The sequence below is a fragment of the Erinaceus europaeus genome, chromosome 8 (genome assembly GCF_950295315.1).
Source record: "Erinaceus europaeus chromosome 8, mEriEur2.1, whole genome shotgun sequence".
Lineage (NCBI taxonomy): Eukaryota > Metazoa > Chordata > Mammalia > Eulipotyphla > Erinaceidae > Erinaceus > Erinaceus europaeus.
Genome location: NC_080169.1, coordinates 115,211,452 through 115,225,951, shown reverse-complemented (window position 1 = coordinate 115,225,951; position 14,500 = coordinate 115,211,452). Strand labels below are relative to the sequence as shown.

Below are 14,500 nucleotides of genomic sequence, written 5' to 3'. Positions count from 1 at the left end.
CTGCCAAACACCAGCTTCACTTTCTACCCAAAACTTGCCACCCAGAAGTTTAAGTGACTCCTTCCCTGTCACAGAACTACAAAGAGCAAACTGGGGTATGCTGGTTTGCTGGGCTTTTTTTTTTCTGACTTCGATCTGTCTGAGCTGGTGGGACTGAGATAGGTCCCACCCTGTAGAGCCAGCCAGCAACCTGCATGCATAGAGGGAGCCAAGACCACAGAGGTAAGATGACAGTGGACCTGAAGATAAAACCATCTAAGAGGGGTGAGGTTAGATAGCATAATGGTGATGCAAACAGACACTCAAGCCTGAGGCTCCATCAAGTCCCAGGTTCATTTCCTGGCACCACCATAAGCCAGAGCTGAGCAGTGCTTTGGTTAAAAACAAACAAACAAACAAACAAACAAAAAACATCCAAGAGTTGTCAATTGTAGAAGGAAGAATCATCCAGAAATAAAGAAGGTCCCAGAGCAAAGACAGGGAGGAGGGCCAGGGCTGCTGCCTCAGGGGCAAGTTTGCATGAGTGTGTGTATATTTGTGTGTTTGTGGGCGGGGAGTGAAAAGTCTCTCTCCTTGCACCTCCTCCTCCCCAGAGGCAGAGCTGCCACAGATAAAAGAGGAGGAGCAGCCTGGTGGCTCGAGACTGATAAACAAGTTCCACCCAGAAGCCAGAGGTGTATGTGTGGTAGTGGGGGTGGGGGGTGTATCTCCTCCAGGAACCAGGCATGGGGGTGGGGTAGGTGGGAGGTAATTTCTTGAACCCTGAACCCGAGGCTTCACAATCTAGAGTAGATTTGGAAATTGTGTGTGTGTGTGTGTGTGTGTGTGTGTGTGTGTGCGTGTGTGTGTGTGTGAAAGAGAGAGAGAGAGAGACTTTAGTTTGGGGAGAAAAATCCTTCTTCCATTCTGTTCTGTAGTTCTGTAGCCTGCTAAATTGTGAGACTTTGAAGAAGGAGGTAATGGAAGAGAGTCAGGGTGACAGGGGAGGCAATCCTTGTAGGAAACTGTCCTGGGATGAAAGATGTGTACAGGAGGTGGGGTGTCAAGGAAAAATGTCAAAATGGCCTGAGATAACTCACTTGACTGCACCCCCTTCCTAAACCAGCTGTTCCCTCCTCCCTCCTCCCTCTCCTCCTCCTTCAGCTCTAGAGGGTGGAGTCACAGTGGGCAAGGAACCACGGGTGGGTCTCCTGGTCCCCAGAGGAGCCTGGCCAGTGGAATGGGGACTCTCTGGAGCCAGGAGGTAAGTCACCTCCTGGACCTGCAGGTCCCTCTCATTTGAGAACAAAGACTTATTCAAAGACTTATTTATTTTTATGAATGAGACTGAAAGAGAAAGCTGGCAGAGCCCTGTTGGGATCTGAGACATGGTGGACTGGGGATTGAACCTGGGATCTCAAGCACACAAGTCCTATGCTCTGATGCTGAGCTATCTCCCTGGCCTCCCTTATTGTCTGAACATGAAACAGATAGCGCTGATGTGTTTCAGGGGAGCTGACTGAAAGGTCAACCTGAGGGGGGGGAGGCAAACCTGGGTTCCTTGTGCACTGTAACGTATGTGTGCACCCGGCCCCTGGGAGTGGAGATTTCACAGACAGTGTGTCCACAAGAGGGGCTGGGCACAGAACAAAGATGTAAGGACTTGTACAGCACGGTAGCAGTTAGCCAGTGTTGTTTGTGGCTCAGTGTCAACTACACATGAAGGCAATTGAGCAAGGTTCTTATTAACTGTCTTTGTGAACTGCTCTACAGGGAGCTGTGGGGTGGGCCTCTGGCATCAGATGTTTCTCCTGCTCCTTTGATGGCTGATGAAGGCCTTGTATCAGATCCCCATGGTCCTGCTCCTTCTCAGAGTTGGAGCAGGGCTGGGTGGGCCAGGTGTTGGGCTGCAGCCTGTTCACAGAACAAGAGCCGCTGGGTTCTGGCTTTGGGCTCACACACAGGTCTCAGAGAGAAGGTGGCTTAGGGTTGCTTCCTTTGATATTTCCGTTTTTCTTTCTCACCTTGGTGACTTTTGGCATCTCTTCTCCCTTGAACAAACTCCTGCCCCACCCCTAAATAACTGGATGAGGGAGTAAAGGGATCCCAGAGTGGAGGGAGCTGGTGCTCTGCTGGTGAGAAATGGACCCTGGGACCTACCTGGGGGAAACCGAAGTTGCACACCTGAGCCAGCAACATCTCCTTAGTCCAATAAAATAAAAACGCAGAAAGGTTCACCCCTGGGGGGCAGGTTGTGGCACAGCAGGCTGAGCACACATGTTATCCCATGAAAGAAAGTATCTGGGTTCAAGTCCCCAGTCCCCACTTGCAGGGGGAAGCTTCACAAGTGGTGAAGCAGTGCTGCAGGTGTCTCTCTTTTCTTTTTCCTGTCACACAACTTCCCTCTCAGTTTCTCAATTTCTCTCTCTCTCTCTCTCCAACAAAATAAAATAAACATAATTTAAAAGCAGAAACAATATTTTCAAAGAAAGTCTCCTTTTCCAGGAGCCCAAGATGGATCTTTGCTTCCTTCTTGTTCTGGTGTTGCAGTAGGAATAGGCTTTGGGAGAAGGACCTGCGCTCTGTCACTAGGGCCCTCCCTCTCTCTTGCCCCCATCTACCCTCCCCCCTCCCCACTCTCTCTGACCTCCCTGCACATTCTACCCTTCACTTCTTTCTGGGCAGAGGACTCCAGAGGAGGGACTGTCCACTGAGCCCAGCAGGTGGCCAGCCCTGGTCAGGCGGGGGCTGCTGGTGGTCCTGCTCTCTGCCCTCATCCTGGGGTCCGCCTGGCATCTGTTCTACATCTTCAACAGCTGTGGCCCACGTAAGTGAGACCCTGGAGTGCCCCCTAAGACAGTCAGCACACCCCACTCAGTGCTGGAGGCCTGTCCGTGTCCTCTGCTCCTGACCTTCCTGACCTCAATCCCTCAGCACCCCAAGGTCAAAAGTCCAAATCACTTCCTCCTACCTCAGGTTTCTCTTTCATTCTTCACAAGGGTGTCTTGGGTTTGGTCTCTGGGGAGTGTTCCTCTCCCTCTCCCCCTCTCTGCCCCTCTCCTGCTCTCCCTTTCCCTCACTCCTCTTATCCCTCCATCCAGTCCTCTCTCCCTCCTCTCTTTCCACCCTTACTCTCTCTCCCTTACTCTTCCCCTCTCCCTCTTTCCCTCCCTCCTCCTCTCCCCTTCCTCCCTCCCTGCCCCATCCCTTCTCCTTCACTCTCCTCTCCATGCTTTTCTGTCTCTTTCCCCCTTCTTCTTACTCCCCTTCCTCTTCCTCCTTCTCTCCCTCCCTCCTCATCTCTTCCCCCTCTCTCCCTTCCCTCTTCTCCTCCCAGTTGGTTCCCCTTCCTCTCCCCTTCCAAGTTCTTCCCATTCCTCTCCCACCTCCCTCTCCCTCTCCCCATCTGCTCCCCTCCCTTGCCCTCTCCCTCTCTCTGTCCCTCTCAGTCCTGAGCTTCCTCCTACACAGGCTCCTGTCAGACACCTGCATGCTGGGACCTCCGTGCTCGATATCTGGCCTCCTGGAACACCAGCATGCCCCCCTGTTCCAACTTCTTCAGCTTTGCCTGTGGAAAGGCCAAGACAACTGGTGACCCTTTCCAGACCTTGGCCAAAGAGAACAAAGACCGACTGCGGAGAATTCTGGGTAAGGGGTTCTCTGCAGCAGGCGGGGGGACTCTGAAGCCACAATCGCCCCGAATGTCCCCAAGCTGATTGGTTGTGGGAAGGCCATCTACATCTTCTCCAATGGGCTCTGGTGGCAAGCTGTTTGAGTTTTCTCCTTTCTCACTATTTCCTTTCACCTCAGAAGCATCCTTCTGTCATCTTTGCTGGTCTCTCTTCCAACTTTGCTCTGCCCAATTCATGTCCTCTTCTATTTATAGTTTAATAGTGAGGTGCTCTCTCTCTTCACTTTTACATATTTCCATCTTCTTGGCTATTTCTCCTATACTTTCAGTTTCTATTAGGTACCTGGTGTTGCTATCCACCAGCCTCTCAACTACCCCATATCTTTTTTTTTTTAATTTATTTTTTCAACCATTACTTCTTCCACAGCCTTCATAACTTTTCTGTCACCATCTCTATCACTTCCTCCTCCTTCTTCTCCTTCCTCACCTTCATCTTCCTCTTCTCTCCTTTTCCTTCTCCTCAACCTCTTTTTCTTCCTCTTTGTCTTCATCTCCTTGTTCTCCTCTTCCACCTTCTTATTATTCTCTCTCTTCTCTTTCCTTCTCTCTCTCTCTCTCTCTCTCTCTCTTTAGTGTTAAGACTTCATGTATGCTCAATGAAAACAAACAAAGACAGAGATGCCCGAGTACTGACATTACTCTCAAGCACCATCATGCTCTCTCTTTTTCTTTTTATAGTAGTGATTTAATCGTGATTTACAAGATTATAAGATAACAGGGGTATAATTCCATATGGTTTCCAATATGTTCTGTGTCCCATCCCCTCTATTGGAAGCTTCCTAAAGGTAGATATATAACTCAAAGGTAGGAATAGAACAGATGAAACTAGGAGTCATTGTGTAGGGAGAAGCTAAGAAGTCTATTTTAGGTCTGTTCCAAGGGGCCTATAATTTTATTTTATTTTATTTTATTTATTTTTTTTTTTTTGCCTGAGCCTGATAGCTAACATTCAGGTGGACTAAGAACATTGTCTGAGAAGATGTTAAAGTTGAGAATAGGGCTAGAAAGCTGGATTAGGGCAGAGAGTAGCTTCCAAACATGAAGAATATATATATAAATACTATTGACTATAAACCTCATTAATCTGACCCAGTGCCCATATCGATTCATATTTGGCACAGTGGCTTGTGTGACCTCTGAGTCCTTGTCAGTCTAAACTTGCAGTTCATGGACAGCTAGGAACATTCTAGGTTGCACTCATTTCAGAGCCAGTCTTCCTCAAGTGGCAGGGTAGGCTGAACCAGAGACTGACTTCAGAGAGTGGGGCAGTCCCTATAATTGCTACTTTACAGTGAGGACAAGGTCCTGGAGAAGCCTACAATAGCATTTATGATGACAGTCCTGGTCATCATGCTTTCTGTGTAATGCAATACCTCAAACCTGAGTTTCACACCAGTGAGGCTCTACCCAGTGGACTATCTCCCTGATCCACCATCTTCTCCTCTGATGTCTCTGGGTGGGTACTGTCCTCTCCCCCCATGACTTCCATGTCTCCTCTTATCTGAAGCTTGGCACAGTCCTGTGAATGGAACCAGAAGGGGTAGGATGCTGGAGACTGGTGGTTAGAGAGGATGATGAATGGTCAGTTGCTAGTTGGCCAAGTCTTGGAGGAAAGCTAATCCTTGTAGATGATGATGATGATATCTGTAGAGAATTAAAAAAGCTAGGTAGACTGGGGAATATTCTGGGGGTGGGAGGAGAAACTAAGGTTGTCTGGGAGGTTGGAAATGGATCCAAGGAAATTGGTGGATGGTAGTGCGGTTTGGTAATGATAGATTAATTTCCAGAGTAAAGGACCTTTGAGGAGGTATGCATGATAAACCAGTAGAATTTGGGAGGGATTTGCCCTCCTTCTTGATGGGGAAAGAGTAGAGGTGGGAACTCCCCTGGTGAGCATCATCCTTTCATATAAGGCACAAAGATATAAACACATGTTTCCAACAAATTCCATCACACACAGGAGAATGAAAATACATCCAGAGGTGTTAGATGGTACAAATGGATTCGGTTCATATGTTTGGTTGTTTCCTGGGATCCAAGAGTATGAGTCTAGATGGTGGGAGTCTTCTTCTGTTTTTTGTCTTTACTAATCTTGTCCTCAAGAGTTTCCCCTCAATATTCTTTAGTTCCCTAACTTTTTCTCTTATGTGAAGCACCAGGGAATGGGTCCAGGGCCTCATGCCTATAAGATGTCACTGCTTGAGAGGTCTTTCCTTCTTTGTTTCTTTGACATAAACACAGAAAGAAGAGAGATGCTGCAGCATGATTCCAACCCACCATCCTAGGACTACTCTTGGCATGGTCCATGGTACTCCTATGTGGTGCTTAGGATTGAATCCAGGGTCTTGGGCCTGGAAGACCTGCTCTCTCTGGGCAAGCCCTTTCCTGACACTATTCTGATCTCTCTAGTAATTTTTCATTTACCTCCCTCCTACCTTCCTTTTCTGCCCTTTCTCCTTTGTCCACAGCCTCTCCTCTCTTTTCTTCTATTCTCTTCTTTTTTGGTTTTCCATTTCTTTTATTTCTCATCACCTCCTCCTGGTGGCCTTTTGTCTTTCTTTCTTTCTTTCTTTCTTTCTTTCTTTCCCCATTTTATTCAGTAGGACAGAGAGAAATGATAGGGAGATGGAGAAAGAGAGACACTTGAAGACCTGCTTCACCACTGGTAAAACATTCCTTGCTATAGGCAGGGACTGGGGCCTTGAACCCAGGTCCTTGTGTGGGTCCTTGTAGTACTATGTGCACTTAACCATGTATACCACCACCCAGCCCTCTTCTCTGACTCTTCCACCAAATTTATCCAGCCCTTACAGGGCAGTCTTACCATCTTCCTCATTTTTCTCACTCCTCCATCTACAGTCCCAGGAATCTTCCTCTCCTCACTACCCAGCCCAACTCTTCAACTCCCATCTTCCTTTTTTTCTATTTTCATTCCCCCATGCTTCTCATTTAGAGACTCCAAGTTCCTGGCCCCCAGATTCTGCAGAAGAGAAAGCCTTCAAATTCTACAACTCCTGTATGGACACACACGCTATTGAGGCTGCTGGAGCTGGTCCCATCAGAAAAGTTATCGAGGAGGTAAGGCCTAGGGCACCAATTTTTCTGAAAAATAACAAACCAAATAAATGAAGGCTTCTTTCTATTTCCCTGGGTGATAGAAGATTCTGAAGTTCTAGGAGGCAGATGGAAATGATATGGCCCTGTGGAAGTATTAGGATTATGGTCAAGAGCAGAGAAAGATGGAGGTGGGGTCTGAGAGGCAGCAAAGGGCTCAGAGTGGAATGTGCAATAACAGTTGTGAGAAGTGGGCATAGATCTCAGGAGCCATACCTCTGTTTGAACCTTGGTTCTTTCTCCCAGCTTGGAGGCTGGAGTATTTCTGGCAACTGGACTTCCTTTGATTTCAATCGAACTCTAAGACTTCTGATGAGTCAATACAACCACTTCCCGTTCTTCAGAGCCTACCTAAGACAGCATCCCAGTCTTCCACACACACCCATCATCCAGGTGAGAGATGCATAGGCCAAGCCCCCACGGATGGCTGGGGGTTGGTGGTGGGGGGAGTCCTCTGCCAGTCTTTCTCTCACATCTGTCATCTCTTAGAGGTAGGAAGTGAGGGCAGGTGGGCAGTGGCAGAAATAGACCTCTATATGAGGGCAACTGTTTATTTGAGGGTCAGGGAGGCCAGCCAGGGTTTAGAAGGGTGAACAAGGTCAGATTAGAAAAACAAAAATTTAGAAGATTATTGAACAAGTCTCTAGACCTCCAATGTGACTCTCTTCTGATTTCCTTATTTTAAGATAATTTAAATGTTTATTTATTAATTTTATTTTATAAGATAGACAGAAATTGAGGGGGAAGGTAGGTGAGGAGAGAGAGAGAGAGAGAGGGTATGAATTAGAGACACCTGTGGCATTGCGTCACCACTCATGAAGTTTCCCATGCAGATGGGGACTGGGGGCTTGAACCCGGGTCATTGTGCATGACAATGTGTGTGCTCATCCAGGTGTGCCACCACTTGGGCAGATTGCTTTTCTTTTTACTTCTGCCAGAGGGTCTATATTCTTTATTTAAGTGACTCACCAAGTCATGAGAACCTGGATGACAATCCTTAGCAAAGCTGTGCTAAGCCCTATGACCCTGCACACTTCCCTGGCCTATCACTGACTCCATCCTTCCTCTCCCATCACCTCATATTCACCATCAAAGTTGTAGTATACTATCACTGTCAGAAAGACTCCTTGACTCATTCCTCAGACTCCCTGCCTCTCCCTCTCTCTCTCTCTCTCTCTCGTAACTACTATAGTTTTCATCAAGTCTGAGAGTTAGTATTGTTACTTGTCAGTTTGTTTGATTTAGTTACTTATATTCTATGTATGATTGAAACCATCTAGTAATTGTCTTTCACTTCTTGACATATATCACAGATAATCATCTCATTTCATTTTATCTGTAAAGACATTCACATTTTTTAATGGCACAGTAGAATGCCCTTGAATGTTCATCTCCAATAGCTTCTTTAAAAAAAATTTTTTATATTTATTTCCCTTTTGTTGCCATTGTTGTTTTTCATTGTTGTAGTTATTATTGTTGTTATTGATGTTGTCATTGTTAGATAGGACAGAGAGAAATGGAGAGAGGAGGGGAAGACAGACAAGGGGAGAGGAAGATAGAAACCTGCAGCCCTCCTTCATTGCCTGTGAAGAGACTCCCCTGCAGTTGGGGAGCATGGGGCTTGAACCCGGATCCTTACACCGGTCCTTGTGCTTTGCACCATGTGTGCTTAACCCACTGCACTGCTGCCCAACTTCCTTCCAATAGCTTCTATGCACAGTCATCTACTGACAAACATTTAGATTGATTCTAACTCTTGGTTATTATGAATAATACTGCTATGGATATAAAGGTTAAGATAATGGCAGGGAATCACATTGAATTAAGCACACATAGACCTGTGTAAGCACCTGGTTTTGAGCCCCCAGCTCCCCACTTACAGCAGGAATGCTTCACAAGTGGTGAAGCAGGTCTTCAGGTTTCTATCCCTCTCCCTCTCTTCCTTTGTTTTCTTTCTGTCCTGTCAAATAAAAATGGGGGTTTGGGAGGAAAAAATGGTCTCCAGGATCTGTAGCTTTGTAGTGCCAGTCCTGAGACCCAGCAATATTCCTGGAGACAAAATAATAATAATAATAATAAGTTAAGATAATTCTCTCAAATTAGTGTTTTCATAGCCTATAGATAAATACTTAGGAGTGATATTGAAAAGTCATATGGTATTTCCATTTTTTTCAAGCAATCTTCATACCATTTTCCATAACAGTTACACCAGTTTACATCCCCACCAACAGTGACTAGAGTCCCTTTCCCTTAAAATCCTTACCAACCTTAGCTGTCTCCAGTTTTTATGAAATAATCATTACCAGCATGTATTACCTTCACAATCACCCCCATTCAACTTGAAAAACTTTTACCTACTCCTTCAAATTTGGGGTTAGGTTATTATGTCTTTCAAGACATCTCCACTGACACCCTGACTAAGAAGTAGGTGAATCCCTCTGTCCTTCCCTGTCCTGTGCTGTCAGTATGTAGCACTATAACAGCCCCTGGCATAGACTGATTCCTCTTTGCTCCTAAGGCCTAGCACAGGGCCAGTCAGGCAGAGCCCATGCCATCTGTGTGCTAGTGAGTAAATAAATGACACTTTTGGAGGCATTGAATTGTAGTAGGTTAATATTTGTCTTTACAATGGAATGGCACAAGTTATAAGAGGATGAGTGTACAGGAGATACTAGTAGCCAGTAGGAGGTGTTTTACACTTTTGAAACAGCTATTGTGGCCTTGGGGCACTAATTAGACCTGAGTTTTTCTAGGAGAGACTCAAAGATGAAGTCTATGAGCTGAGCCTTGAAGCAAGTTTGATCCCTGCTGGTGAGGGGCATCAAAAGAGAGCTGAGGGGAAATTCTGAGCTTAGGGAAGAATCTGGAAAGGTATAGCTGCCTCCTTGGGGTCAGTGGTTGGCTGAAGAGAGTATCTGGGGCTAAGGTGGGGGTACAGTGACTGTTGAAAATTGGATTGGAGTCATGAGATTGCTCCTAGTTTAAAAAGACAGAAAGGGGTCATCACTTTTGACATAATGGAAAAAAAAAAAAGAAAAATCCAGCTACTGAGGTCTTTCAAACCTGATGCTGTGTGCTGAACTTAAGTCAGATCAGAAGCTCTGGGGACTGAGAGCTCATCCAGTAGAGAGTCAGAATTACCATACCTGAGAACCTGACAAGACCACACAACCAAGGGAAGTTCCATGGATGGTAGATTAGAGCTATCGTGTCTCTCCTTCTTTCTCTTCCTCTCTTTCTGAAATAAAATAGGGCAAAAAATTGTCCAGAGAACAGTGGAGCCAGTCATTCTCCAGTGCCACTAGAACAACAACAACAACAAAAAATGTGGCAGGAAAGTAAGTCAACAGGATTTGCATGCCTGAGGCTCCAGAAGCCCCAATTCCCAATGCCATCATAAGCTGTGCTTTTTTCTCTATCTCATAAATACAAGTAATATTTTTGAAGACTCATTAATCAAGGGGGGTGGGCAGTGGCACACTTGGTCAAGCACACATATTACCAAGCTCAAGGACCAGTTCTAGCCCCACCATTCCCACCTGCAGGGGGTCCACTTCACAAGTAGTGAAACAGCTCTGCAGATGTTTTTCTTTCTCTCCCTTTCTCTATCTCCCTAGTCTCTCTAAATTTCTCTCTATCCTATCTAATTAAAGTTAGAAAGAAAAAAGAAAGAGGAAAACGGTCACCAGGAGTGGTAGATCTGTAATGCCAGCACCAAGCCCCAGCAAAAACCCTGGTGGAGCAAAACATATACATATTCATTAATCAAGGTAGATAATGTTTTTATAAACATTTGGGGAAAAGTTATTCAATACAAAGCTCCACGAGGAAAATATCAAGTTGGTGACTATTGTGAATTTTTTTGGGAAAAAATTCTCATTTTTCACAAGATGGCTCAAAAATCTATTGTAGTTAATCTGAACAATATCCATAAGATTTTTTTTCAAAGTGAGTCAAAATACATTGTGGATTTTCAGGAAAAAATTAATGATGGATAAAGTTTACTTATGTTACTTAGCATGGATTTTTTTTCCATTAAAGAATAGACAGAGGGAGAGAGAGGGAGACAGAGAGACAGAGGTCAGAGAACCACTCTCCTACTTTTATGATATTTCATTTATTTTTGTTTTTCTTGTTTTAATGTGGTGTCAAGATTGAACCCAGGGTTTCATGTATGCAAAGCAAGAACTCTGTTCATGAACCAGCTTCCCAGTCTCCAGCATGCAACCTTTTACATGAGTGGCAAGTCAGAAACAGAAATGACTAGGAAAGGGGCGGAGAAAGGCAAAAGGGCTGGGAAAGGTAGGAACTTCCTTAGCAACTGTTGCAAGGGTTTTAACTGGTAGGATTAATAATACCCTGGAGGCAGGGAGGGTCTTGAGGGTAGAAAGAAGATAGATCAAAGGAATGGAATGGGTGGGGATCTTTCAGGCAAAACAATGATTATGTAGATAATAAGGGAGCAGGCCATTTTATCAGGAATGCAGGGTGCTGTGTGAGGCAGGGAGTCTGATAAGACAAGGCAAACCTTGAGGGGTTTTGTACCTCCTTGATCAACCTCTCAGTAGAGAGAGAGAGAGAGACTGACAGGATGGATGTCCTTTCAAGTCAAGCCCTGCCAAGCTCAACTACATCCTCACTATTTCCTGACAGAGTAGTATTCTGTGAAACATATGTCCCATAACTTATTTATTCAGTTATCTGTCTCTGGGCCTTTAGACTGCTTCTATTTTTGGTTATTATAAATAATGCAGCTATGGATATAGGAATTCACATGTCCCTTCAAATTAATGCTTCATGTCTTTTGGATAAATGTCTCAGTGGTATTGCTTTATCATAAGATAATTCCAGTTTTCTTTGTTTAAAGATGTTCTGTATAGTCTTCCAAATGGGGAATACCACTTTGGATTCCCACCAGCAGTATAGTAGAGTCCTTCCCTCCCACCCCCCGCCCAAACTCTCCAGCACCTTTTGACATGATAGAATAGTAGTCATTTCCTGTTTTGTTGATGTAGGAAATTAAGATTTTGTGAGATCTCTGGTGGTTATCTTTGGGAGGTAGGAGACTGGAGACACAGAACTTTGGTGGTGGATGTGGTGTGGAACTATACTCTGTAATCTTACAATCATGTAAACCATTATTGACCAAAAATAAATCAAAGAAAATAAAATAAAGAAAAAGAAAAACTATAAATATGCTATTAATATTTTATATGGCTATCATAGTTACCAAGAAGGAATTGTTGAGGGGAGAGGTAGAAAGATATTTTTGCTCTTTGTTGTGATGGCACTGGAATCTTGGTGGTGGCTGTTCTTTCTCTCTCCCCTCCTATATTTCTCATAAGTAAATATAATATCTAAAAGAAAAAAATAGAAAAAGAGAGAGGGGAGGAAGAGATAGGAGAAAGAGAGACACTTATATACCTACTTAACACTGTTGAAGTTCCCCTCCCTCCAGATGTTTAGCAGGGACTTAAACCTGGTCCTTGCACATGGTAATATGAGCACTCAAATGGGTGTGCCACTGCCTGGTCCCTAGATATGGTGACTCTCACACACACATATATTTAGGTGTAAAACTATACCCTTAGAATGTCATAATGTTATAAGCAATAGTTAAATAAATAATAGTTAAAGCATAGATTTTATTTATTTATTGTATTAATGATTTAATAGTAGTTACAAGATTTCAAGATAAGAAGGGTACACTTCAACACAGTTCCCAACATGAGAGTTCTATGTCCCATTCCCTCCATTGGAAGCTTTCTATTCTTTAACCCTCTCTGGGAGTATGGACCAATATTATTTATGGGAATGCAGAAGGTGGAAGTCTGGCCTCTGTAATTGCTTCTACATTGGACATGATATTAGCAGGTTGATCCATCCTCCAGCTTGTTTTTATCTTTCCCTACAGGGGTAGGGCTCTGTAAAGGTGAGACTTCTGAACACATAGCTGAGGTCATCTGGGGGGAAGGAGTCAGGATGGTGTCATAGTAGCCAATGCAATTTGGTGGCTGACAGAGGGGTAATATAAAAAGCAAATTGTTCAAAAAACACTAATCCAAGGTATTAATAGAGCAAAGTTACAGACCCTAGATATAGACCAGGGCATAAGGGACAGGGTACATGTGCACATGTATCAATAAGCTAGGGGAAAATACAGACCTCAAAGTAAAAGTGCTCAGTAGTCTGCTGTGAGGAGACTTAGGCTTAGTAAGTTCACCAAGCAAATAGAAAGACCTAGAGAAGACACCATAAATTACCTAATCAAATATTTACTACTTAGGCTTAGACACCCTCCTCTCCTACCCCCTACTTCACGTCTTCACTTTTCTCAATAACTTTAAGTCTAACCTCATCAGATAAAATAAGGACTACAAAAGCTGCATAAGGGCAAAAGACTGGCTTATTTTAATGATGACCTTTTTGTCAATACCAGGCCTTCCCATCATCTGGGGGCTCTAATCAGGGAATCTTTGGCTTCCCACAAAGATATGATAGGCCTAGACCTCCAACAGATCCCTCTTTCCACCATCTCTGGTCACTTCTATCAGGAACATCATAGATTTTTTTAATGCTGATTACTCAATTTTAGGATTTTCTTAAACTTTCCACATGACATGGATTGCTCACTCTTTCAATACCAGCCATGACACTAACACCCCACTTTTCACATTTCCCTGTATGGCGTTTCCCCTGTCATGCCCTGACCTCAGTGCCTCCCTGTCTCTGTAATCCACTCCTCTGTGCTCCCTGTCTCCCATCCTGGAGGCTATTTTCCTTGAGTCTCCATCTCCCCACACCTATCCTCTCCTGCCTCCATGGTCCGCACTTCTCTCCAGTCTCTCTTGTGTCTAGATAGACCAGCCAGAGTTTGACATTCCCCACAAGAAAGACCAGGAGCAGAAGATCTACACCCAGGTAAGACAGAAACATACACAGGTAATATGGTGGCATTGTGAACCAAGATCCTGAGATTGAGATTAAGACAGATGCCTATGATGAAGACCTCTTCTTCTCCCCCAGATCCTACGGGATTACCTGACCTACCTGAACCAGCTGGGGACTTTGCTGGGAGGAGACCCCAGTAAGGTGCAAGAACATGCCTTCTTGTCCATCTCCCTCACTTCGAGGCTATTCCAGTTCCTACAGCCTCTGGAACAACAACAGGCCCAGGAGAAACACTTCGAGGTGTTGACTGTGGATCAGCTGCAGGTGCCTTGGACCTGGGACTGGAGGAGAACGGACTTGAGAGGTCCAACCTCCTTGCCTGCTTTCTCTGAATCCTTCCATTTCTCTCCATTTCTAGCCTTTTTGACTCATCCCTGGCCATTGCTCCCCTCAAGAACCCCCACTCCACCTCCTCTTGGGGCAGACTTCTTTTCCCCCCATCTTCTTTTTTGCTTTCCCCCTCAATCTCTGTGTCTGCTCTTCTCAGGAAGTAGCTCCGGCTATTGATTGGTTATCTTGCCTGCAAGCAACATTCACACCCATGTCCCTGAGCCCCTCCCAGCCCCTGTTTGTCTATGACCTGGAATATTTGAAGAACATGTCACAGTTGGTGGAAGAGCAGATGTCAGATAACAGGTGTGCATTAAGTGGGCATGGGGAAGTCTAAAGGTGAAGGGGAGAATGTTTGCAGTATGAAGGGAATCGATTTTGGAAAATATGGGTTGGTAAAGGACTTCTCAAGGGCTGGGTCATGTTGGAGGCTGG

The 14,500-nt window shown here is 44.9% G+C and overlaps 1 protein-coding gene across 4 annotated transcripts in view; it reads left to right on the top strand.

Annotated features, from left to right (window-relative positions):
- The first annotated feature begins 1,088 nt into the window (after nt 1–1,088).
- KEL (Kell metallo-endopeptidase (Kell blood group)) overlaps nt 1,089–14,500 on the top strand; it is a 34,600-nt gene continuing 21,188 nt past the window's right edge. For all 4 annotated transcript variants that reach the window (XM_060196734.1, XM_060196733.1, XM_007522307.3 and 1 more), the window contains exons 1-8: nt 1,089–1,243; nt 2,665–2,806; nt 3,451–3,627; nt 6,624–6,748; nt 7,031–7,177; nt 13,643–13,705; nt 13,811–13,999; nt 14,223–14,371. In XM_060196734.1, the coding sequence (XP_060052717.1) occupies nt 1,220–1,243; nt 2,665–2,806; nt 3,451–3,627; nt 6,624–6,748; nt 7,031–7,177; nt 13,643–13,705; nt 13,811–13,999; nt 14,223–14,371 (1,016 nt within the window). In that variant the 5' untranslated portion in view covers nt 1,089–1,219. The remainder of the gene's footprint in view (nt 1,244–2,664; nt 2,807–3,450; nt 3,628–6,623; nt 6,749–7,030; nt 7,178–13,642; nt 13,706–13,810; nt 14,000–14,222; nt 14,372–14,500) is intronic.